Source organism: Triticum dicoccoides, chromosome 1A, assembly GCF_002162155.2.
Source record: "Triticum dicoccoides isolate Atlit2015 ecotype Zavitan chromosome 1A, WEW_v2.0, whole genome shotgun sequence".
In the NCBI taxonomy this organism is placed as follows: domain Eukaryota; kingdom Viridiplantae; phylum Streptophyta; class Magnoliopsida; order Poales; family Poaceae; genus Triticum; species Triticum dicoccoides.
This window is the reverse complement of record NC_041380.1, coordinates 132,821,568-132,831,938: the sequence shown is the minus strand read 5'-3', so window position 1 is coordinate 132,831,938 and position 10,371 is coordinate 132,821,568. Positions and strand designations below refer to the sequence as shown.

General features: G+C 46.4%; 1 protein-coding gene across 1 annotated transcript; it reads left to right on the top strand.

The window, feature by feature from the left end:
- The first annotated feature begins 6,948 nt into the window (after positions 1-6,948).
- LOC119366862 (glutathione S-transferase 4-like) lies at positions 6,949-7,948 on the top strand. The gene is made up of 2 exons (XM_037632562.1): positions 6,949-7,184; positions 7,267-7,948. Exons 1-2 carry the CDS (start codon positions 6,983-6,985, stop codon positions 7,737-7,739), a joined length of 675 nt encoding a protein of 224 aa, XP_037488459.1. The 5' UTR covers positions 6,949-6,982; the 3' UTR covers positions 7,740-7,948.
- Positions 7,949-10,371: the final 2,423 nt, after the last annotated feature.

Genomic DNA, 10,371 nt, shown 5'->3' with positions numbered 1-10,371 from the left:
AAGTTGGGCCTCAAGTTTTTCTTGCTCCAAAATTGCCTTGAAGCAAGTGCCATGTGTTCATGATATGCATACTTCGTATCTTCGGGGTTGCTCTCCTCTTCTTCCTCTTCTTCTTCTTCCACGGTGAGCTTGGCCTTCAATGCAAGGTTGGGCTTCTTTGCCTGTTGAGAACGGAGCACCGCATTGTCGGTGGTCTTGTCCAAAATGTTCATGGCCACAAACTCATCCAACACTTCGCTTGAGGTCAAAGTGTGGAAGTCCGGTCTTTGACGAATGATGGAGGACATGGCCTTGTGGTAGGGCATCATTGCCTTGAGGAATTTGCGCTTGATCCAATTGTCATCCGTGTCCTTGCTCCCGTGATCTCGTAGTGAGACCGCGAGTTTGGTTACTCTCTGATAAAGCTCATGAGGTTCTTCATCTTCCTTCATTGCAAACTCATCGGCCTCATCTTGTACCACTTCATAGTTGGACCGTTGAATGCTTGCACTTCCCCGGTAGAGAGACACGACACAATGCCATGCATCTTTGGCCAAGGCGAAGGGACGAAGATGAGGTAGGTCTTCGGGTGGAATTGCATCTTGAATGATGAAGAGAGCATTCTCATTGAATTGATTGTCCACAGCTTCTCGAGGAGTGAAGTTGCTTGGATCATGTGGATAGAAACCTTCTTCAATGATTCTCCAAAGGTTAGTGTTCACATGATTTAAATGACGTTTAAAGCGGTAAACCCAAGAATCAAAATCCTCATTTTTCACAATCTTAGGGGGAGGGCCGGCATGATTCAAATGAGTGGAGGGAACCGGTCCACCATAAACAAGTGGTGGTTCCACATGGGCAAAGATGTCGGTGCCATTCTTGCCACTAGAAGAAGGAGACTTTTCACTACTAGCTTCCCCCTTGTCGGGGATAGCATCCGACACCTTGTTGGCGGGATCACCCACTTTCAACGGTGCGGTGGAAAGTTTGAGCCCCTCAAGAAATTTAGTAAACATGCTTTCAACTTTGGTCGTCATGGAGGTTTTCAATGTCTCCAAGGCCACATTGAACTCCTCACGAGAGACCGAAGTTCCCCCATCTCCCGTAGATGAGATCGGATTCACACCGGAGTGTTCCTCCACACCGTCTACGGTATCAACCATACTCTTTGGACGGTAAAGTCCTTAATAAAGAGATGAAGCTCTGATACCAATTGAAAGGATCGATATGGTTGACTAGAGGGGGGGTGAATAGGCAAGTACCAATTTTTAGCTTTTCTTTACCAAATTAAACTTTGCATCAAAGTAGGTTGTCTAGATGTGCAACTAGGTGAGCAACCTATATGATGCAATATCAACAAGCATACAAGCAAGCAAGGGTAGAAACACTAAAGAGCTTGCACAAGTAAAGGTAAGAGATAACCAAGAGTGGATCCGGTGGAGACGAGGATGTGTTACCGAAGTTCCTTCCTTTTGAGGGGAAGTACGTCTCCGTTGGAGCGGTGTGGAGGCACAATGCTCCCCAAGAAGCCACTATGGCCACCGTATTCTCCTCACGCCCTCACACAATGCGAGATGCCGTGATTCCACTATTGGTGCCCTTGAAGGCGGCGACCGAACCTTTACAAACAAGGTTGGGGCAATCTCCACAACTTAATCGGAGACTCCCAACAAGACCATGAAGTTTCACCACAATGGAATATGGCTCCGAGGTGACCTCAACCGTCTAGGGTGCTCAAACACCCAAGAGTAACAAGATCCGCTAGGGATGAGTGGGGGAATCGAAAATCCCTTGGTGGAAGTGTAGATCGGAGCCTTCTCAACCACTCCCGAGCAAATCAACAAGTTTGATTGGCTAGGGAGATAGATCGGGCAAAATGAAGCTTGGAGTATTTAATGGAGCTTGAGCAATAAATGGAGCTTTGGGGGAGGAAGAGGTAAGTGAGAAGGAGGAAGGGGACTCCCTTTTATAGTGGGGGCAACAATCTCGTTGCCCCCACCAACCAGCCCCGCACAGGGTGGTACTACCGCTGAGAGGGGGCGGTACTACCGCCAGGCGACGGTACTGCCGCGCCACCCTGCGGTACTGCCGCGCTGAGGAGACTTAGTAGGAAACGGACCCCAATAGCGGTACTACCGCGGTGGTAGGGCGGTACTACAGCTCCTGGAACGGTACTACCGCCACTACAACCATGACTAGTGCCGCAAAACCCGACACGAGAAAAAGACCTCTCGAATCGAGGCGGTAGGAGCCAGACTACCCAGCGGTACTACGGCAGTGGGGTCAAGGGCGGTAGTACCACTGTGGAGCGGTACTGCCGCTTGTGACCCTTTGGCCATAGTACCACAGGCAGTGCAGTACTACCGCTGGGGCGCGCACGAGAGAGAGAAGGGATCTCTCAAAAATGCTGAGGACACGGCGGATGTGCCAGTCCCCCAGCGGTACTATTGCTGTGGAGCCACAGCGGTACTACCGCTGCGAAGCGGTACTGCCGCTTGTGGCTTCTCAGCGGTACTACCGCTGGGTGCGCGGTACTGCCGCTTAGACCCAGACAGAACAAAGAAGAGAGGAGAGATCTCTTCAATGGACAGAAAAAGCTCGAAGGGTGAGAAGCTGATGTGTACGTGATGATTCCACCCATGCAAAACCCCAGCGGACCCTCTCTTGATAGTACGATGCCCTCTACGCAACTAGTCCACCGAGAAAGAAACGAAAGAGCTACACCGTCTTGAAATACACTCCGAGGGGAAGAAAGCGTCTCGTGCCAGGGGAGAATCTGTGAATTATTCAAAGCACAAGATTAGTCCGCAAACATGTTGTCATCAATCACCAAAATTACCTTGAGAGAGATATGTCGTAACAAAGGAGTTGGGTGCACAATCATAGAATCCATTTGCATTTCTAGAATGTATGGACTGAGTATCCCCAAATGAATATAAAATTCATGGGTTTTTGATATAGGATGCAAAAGATATAAAATGGACAAGGTGTTGGGGCTTTAGTACAAATTCTTCGAGGCAAACATGAAATAAAATTTGCTCATATTTGAAAAATAAAAGTGCACCAACAAAATCCTTACAAGATTCTGGTAAAAAAATCATATAACATTTGTCAAAATTTAAACAGGTATGAAGAACTTATGTTTTTGCCAAAGTATAGGGACCTAATTGCAAAAGTGGCAATTGCTAGAATTTTCGAGTGCTCAAAACCAGAAACAAAGTGCAAATCTGAAACCTAAGGACAATTTTAACCCAAATTGATATACAACATGTTTATGTTTGGGTTAGGAATATTCATATTTGATTTATTCAAACTTTAAGCAATTTGAATGATTTTGGAAGAAACAAGAAAAGATTTTTAATAAAAAGGCAAACAAAAGGATAACATGAGAAATTGCTATAGCCACCCAGGACCCACCTAGCCACCGTGAATGGCAGTGGGTCTAGGGCGCTTGCATGGCACGTTGACTCGACATGGAGATGTCCCATGAACATGTCGAACCAGGGCCCACGTGCCACGACGTCAACAGAGGCGACGACAGCGACATGCCGGAGCGGGGAGGCACTCGGGCGTGTGTGCTATGGTGTGCAAACCAACAAATTAAACACGACACAAGTATCTACGCGTTCACGTGGTTGTGATGGTGCAAAAAGGACAGGTCAAAAGCCACCGGAGCATCGCCAATGACATGGACCTCCGGCGGTGCTCTCAGAGGTGCATGAAAATTGTTGTGAATTTGAAAAAAAATGCTCAGAGTTTAAATTTGTCCTAGTTTTATAATAAAATTTTCATAATTTCAAAATGTTCAAATATTTTAGAAACAGTTAACATCTTTTAAAATATTTTTAGTTTCAAAACTGTTCACAATTAAAAAAACAATTTTTTGCAGAAATTAAAACCTTTTTTAAGAAAATTTAGAATTCAAATAATCGTTAGCTTTTAAAAAAAGTAGCTAAATTAGTCACAACTTGAAAAAATGTATTCATGTTAAAATGTTTGTGTTTAAACAAAATGTTCACAAATTTGGAAAATCTTAAAAAGAAATTGAAAAATTGTTTACTTTTTTTTCAAAAAACAAATTTGATCACAGTGAACAAAGATGCTACAGGGTGAGCCGGTATGCAACATTAAACCGAAACGCTGCAGTGAAAAGTGAAACGGGGCGCTAAAATCACCAATTGGGAGGCAGCCTAGTTGGGCTACCCTATGCGTCGGGATTTCTATTCGAGCGTGGAGCTCTCTTGCATCGCATGTTTCAGGTCCTTGCGCCCTTGTATCAAAACTTGTGTTTCAAGCCTACGGGCCTTTTTTTTGCGACACCTTCTTCCTAAAATATAATATGTATTTGCATCGACCAATTGATGTTTTTTCTTTGAGAATTTTTTCATTCATATCATGAATCAGTACAAAATAGCTGACCCTTACAAGCACACTGAAACACAAACACAAAGGACCATGAACACGTAGAATACCCTAAGACAACCATAACACAAGAAGATCTCCGGAGCCATGTATCATCATCCCTGAATCTTGAGAGAAGACCCCTGCAACAGAAGGATCTGCAACCAGTCGCAAACAGGTCATCATCTTCGACCACGATACAATTGCCGCCATGTTGCTTCCTCCTTTCTTAACACCAGCGCTGAGAGGGCATGGACATCAATCCAACACGTCTGCAACAGCCGTCGCCATCTTTGGCTTTGAGTACCGCGAAAAGTGTCCCTTTCGAAAGGAAGAGAACTCGAGTCATCCGACCGGTCCAGCACCGCGGCCGGGCCATCCGCCCGAACAAAGCAAGATCTACCACTAGCATCAGCACAGAGGAAGGAGAAGAACAACAGTAGCAAATCATACCAACAAAGAAGAAGAAAGGTCTTCGTCTCCCTGCATCCATCGCCCATCTGAGGACCCACGCGGCCAGTGGCGATGGACCTCCAGCCACCATAGCCCGCGACCTCGACGAGATCCGGGGATCCCCAACCCCGCTGGCTCCTAAACGAAGGCAAAAGCCTCGCCTGACCACGAACAAAGCCCGAGAAACTTATTCCGACGCGACACCACCACAACGGCCTCGGCAGCGTCTCCCTTAATCCTAACCCTACCACACGCCCACCTAACGAACAAACCCGAGGTTCCCCCTCTCTCCCGCCGTCGGAGCGGCCGACAGAGAGAGAGGGAACCGGCGGCGTCACCGGCGACACACAAGGGAACCCTCTCGCCTCCCTTGATCGCCTGGAGCGATCCTACTTTTCCTTCTTTCTTGTCAGAGACACCGACCAATTGATGTAACAGCTCGTGTATGCTAAGGCAGTGGGTTGGGAATGTGTCGACAGTCTACTCTGAACGCAATCAATGATAACACGAACACACGTACCACACGGAATCCTATATGACACTCTCAGCGTTAGAATGTCTTTGCTTCTTCTTTTTTTTTGCGGGTGAGAATGTCTTTGCTTCACACAGGGAACCACATCAAACTGGCCCATGGCATGTATTACATGTGTGTGAGCCACTGGCTTGGAACCTTAAGGTTTCTAACTGGTTTTGGGAACCATCTAGAAGGCTTTTGAACCGGTTATTTCTTCCCTTTTTGTTTTCTTTAATGGTTTTCTTCAGTTTTTATTTGTTGTTTTTTTAATCTGTTTCTTATTTTATTTTCTTCTCTTTTTTGCTTTTTGCAAAAAACCCTATTTTTCCAAAAAGAGATCACAATTTCAAAATATTCTCATTTTCAGAAAATGTTTTCAAATTTGAAAAAAATGAAAATTATGAACTTCAAAACCTGTTCGTTTTCTTCAAAATATGCTCAGAGTTTCAAATTTGTTCTAGTTTTCTAAAAATGTCTTAATTTCAGAATTTTGAAATATTTTGAAAACTTTTAATATTTTTAAATTCAAAATTTGTTCACAATTTTTAAAAATATTCAACATTTTCCGAATTAAAGCATTTTTTCAGGAAAAAACGGAATTTAAATAATGTTTTTCGTTTTAGAAAAATGGAAAAAAATACCCAAAAAATTCATAAATTCTTCTTATTTTGTCAAAAAATGTTCACGTTTTAATAAAATGTTCACAAATTTGGAAAATCTTTAAATTTTTTGGAAAAATGTTCACTTTCTTTCAAAAATTGTTTAAGGTGAACCAGGACGCTATAGGGAATAGTGAACCGGTATGCAACATTAAATCGGAACGCTGCAGTGAAAAGTGAACGGGGGCGCTAAAATAACCAATTGGAAGGCAACCTAGTTGGGCTGCCCTATGCGTCGGGATTTCTGTTCGAGTGACCAACAGGAGCTCTTTTGCATCGCATGTTTCTAGTCTTGCCCTCTTTATACTTGTACTAGAACAATGCTCGTGCGTTGCAACGGGATATAAATATTTTAGTATGTTAACTTATGATTTACCTATCAATAATAATGCGATTGTTTCTAGCAATAATAATAATAATAACGCGATTGTGTAAATAAATGTTCATCAAATTCTGCACATGAATTCTTCTATATTTTGATCGGAAGTTTGGTAAATAAATTAAAGTGAAATTGGTTCAGAAAGTAAGTAAATTAAGATGATTGATTATCATATACATGGAAGATTGGATGAAGGGGTGGTGAGAAAAAAATATGGAATGAGAACCTTACTTCTTTTTAAGTAGTAGAGGGCTTCACTTTAAGATCAAGCGATAACCTTCTTCCTAGAAAATACTTCCTCTGTTCGAAATTACTTGTCGCAGAAATGGATGTATTTAGATGTATTTTAGTTCTAGATATATCCAAATTCAAAACAAGTAATTCCGAATGGAGGGAGTAATATGCATTTGCATCGACCATTTGAAGTGACAATTAGTGTACGCTAAGGCAGTGGATTGGGACTATGTCGACACTCTACTTTGGACGCAAGCAGTGACGGTACGAACACACGTACCACGTTCGAGCCTATTTAATCATGAACTCATCTATGTATTGCAGTCAACTCCAAGAAGCGGACGCGAACTATCTCGACAGGCGATGGCGCCGGCGCTGAAGGTCTACGGATGGGCGGTCTCACCGTTCGTGGCACGCGCGCTGATCTGCCTGGAGGAAGCAGGCGTCGACTACGAGCTCATCCCCATGAAACGTGAGGCCGGCGACCACCTCCTGCCGGACTTCCTCGCCAGGAACCCCTTCGGCCAGGTCCCCGTTCTCGAGGACGGCGACCTCACCCTCTTCGGTAATTCCCATCACTATCTCCTCTGTTTACACCACAGATCGTCAAGGAGAGCCTGCAATAGTGATCGGAAATTCTCACGCAGAATCGCGCGCAATCGCGAGGCACGTGCTTCGCAAGTACCAGCCGGAGCTGCTGGTGGGCGACGGCTCGCCGGAGTCGGCGGCGATGGTGGACGTGTGGCTGGAGGTGGAGGCCCACCAGTACAATCCCTCGGCTGGTGCCATCTCGATCCAGTGCCTCCTCGTCCCGTTCCTCGGCGGCACGCGCGATCAGGCCATCGTCGACGAGAACGTCGTCAAGCTGAGGAAGGTGCTGGAGGTGTACGAGGCGCGGCTGTCGGCGTCCAAGTACCTCGCCGGGGAGTCGGTCAGCCTCGCCGACCTCAGCCACTTCCCGCTCATGCACTACTTCATGGAGACGGAGTACGCGTCGCTGGTCGAGGAGCGCCCGCATGTCAAGGCGTGGTGGGAGGAGCTCAAGGCCAGGCCGGCGGCGAGGACGGTCACGGAGTTCATGTCGCCGGACTTTGGGATGGTGAAGAAAGCAGAGCAGTGATTGCAACGCTGGCGTTTATTATGTTGTGTACACCTATGGCGCGATGTCTTTAGAATTTAGATTGTTTATTATGGGGCGTGTTACGCGTGGCCGACGAAAGATCCGTCGCTTGAATAATCTTGCGGCCATGCTTCGTCGTTTACTTTTGCAACAAAAATCTTGTTATGAAACCTTTTGTAATAGAAATTGTGTGGTAGAAATATTTGTAACAAGTTGTGTTGCAAAAAAATTGCAGCAAACATTATGTTTTAAAAACGTTTATAGATTTATTTATTTTTACAGTAAAGATCATGTTGCAAAAATGTTTGTATTCCAGCAAAGATCATGTTGCGGAAAAAATATGCAACAAAGATCATGTTGTAGGGACTATTGCTGTGGTGGCACCGACGGTGTCCTGAGATCCGCTCGAGGGGGCGGTAGCCATGGACGCCAGTGCTCCTTCAAGACGACGAACGCGGGCTTAGACACGGCATGCCTCACAGAGGCCGGTGGTGTTGGAAATATGCCCTAGAGGCAATAATAAATTGATTATTATTATATTTCCTTATTCATGATAATCGTTTATTATCCATGCTAGAATTGTATTGATAGGAAACTCAGATACATGTGTGGATACATAGACAACACCATGTCCCTAGTAAGCCTCTAGTTGACTAGCTCGTTAATCAATAGATGGTTACGGTTTCCTGACCATGGACATTGGATGTCGTTGATAACGGGATCACATCATTAGGAGAATGATGTGATGGACAAGACCCAATCCTAAGCCTAGCACAAGATCATGTAGTTCGTATGCTAAAGCTTTTCTAATGTCAAGTATCATTTCCTTAGACCATGAGATTGTGCAACTCCCGGATACCGTAGGAGTGCTTTGGGTGTGCCAAACGTCACAACGTAACTGGGTGGCTATAAAGGTACACTACGGGTATCTCTGAAAGTGTCTGTTGGGTTGGCACGAATCGAGATTGGGATTTTTGTCACTCCGTGTAAACGGAGAGGTATCTCTGGGCCCACTCGGTAGGACATCATCATAATGTGCACAATGTGACCAAGGGGTTGATCACGGGATGATGTGTTACGGAACGAGTAAAGAGACTTGCCGGTAACGAGATTGAACAAGGTATCGGTATACCGACGATCGAATCTCGGGCAAGTACCATACCGCTAGACAAAGGGAATTGTATACGGGATCGATTGAGTCCTTGACATCATGGTTCATCCGATGAGATCATCGTGGAACATGTGGGAGCCAACATGGGTATCCAGATCCCGCTGTTGGTTATTGACCGGAGAACATCTCGGTCATGTCTGCATGTCTCCCGAACCCGTAGGGTCTACACACTTAAGGTTCGATGACGCTAGGGTTATAAAGGAAGCTTGTATGTGGTTACCGAATGTTGTTCGGAGTCCCGGATGAGATCCCGGACATCACGAGGAGTTCCGGAATGGTCCGGAGGTAAAGATTTATATATAGGAAGTCCTGTTTCGGCCATCGGGACAAGTTTCGGGGTCATCGGTATTGTACCGGGACCACCGGAAGGGTCCCGGGGGCCCACCGGGTGGGGCCACCTGCCCCGGGGGGCCACATGGGCTGTAGGGGGTGCGCCTTGGCCTACATGGGCCAAGGGCACCAGCCCCTAGAGGCCCATGCGCCAAGATATAGGAAAAAGGGGAGAGTCCTAAAGGGGGAAGGCACCTCCGAGGTGCCTTGGGGAGGATGGACTCCTCCCCCCCTCTTGGCCGCACCCCTTTCTTGAGTAAGGGGCAAGGCTGCGCCTCCCCCCTCTCCCTTGCCCCTATATATAGTGGAGGGGAGGGAGGGCATCCATACCTGAGCCCTTGGCGCCTCCCTCCCTCCCGTGACACCTCCTCCTCTCCCGTAGGTGCTTGGCGAAGCCCTGCAGGATTGCCACGCTTCTCCATCACCACCACGCCGTTGTGCTGCTGCTGGATGGAGTCTTCCTCAACCTCTCCCTCTCTCCTTGCTGGATCAAGGCGTGGGAGACATCGTCGAGCTGTACGTGTGTTGAACGCGGAGGTGCCGTCCGTTCGGCACTAGGATCATCGGTGATCTGAATCACGACGAGTACGACTCCATCAACCCCGTTCACTTGAACGCTTCCGCTTAGCGATCTACAAGGGTATGTAGATGAATTCTCCTTCCCCTCGTTGCTAGTCTCTCCATAGATAGATCTTGGTGACACGTAGGAAAATTTTGAACTTCTGCTACGTTCCCCAACAGTGGCATCATGAGCTAGGTCTATTGCGTAGATTCTTTGCACGAGTAGAACACAAAGTAGTTGTGGGCGTCGATATTGTTCAATATGCTTGCCGTTACTAGTATTATCTTGATTCGGCGGCATCGTCGGATGAAGCGGCCCGGACCAACCTTACACGTACGCTTACGTGAGACCGGTTCCACCGACAAACATGCACTAGTTGCATAAGGTGGCTGGCGGGTGTCTGTCTCTCCCACTTTAGTCGGATCGGATTCGATGAAAAGGGTCCTTATGAAGGGTAAATAGCAATTGGCATATCACGTTGTGGTTCATGCGTAGGTAAGAAACGTTCTTGCTAGAAACCCATAGCAGCCACGTAAAACATGCAAACAACAATTAGAGGACGTCTAACT

Bases quoted from the DNA above. Each gene is read 5' to 3' on its own strand.
- LOC119366862 (XM_037632562.1), top strand. From the start codon at position 6,983: ATGGCGCCGGCGCTGAAGGTCTACGGATGGGCGGTCTCACCGTTCGTG. The intron at 7,185-7,266 runs GTAATTCCCATC...ATTCTCACGCAG, and splicing joins CGGCGACCTCACCCTCTTCG to AATCGCGCGCAATCGCGAGG.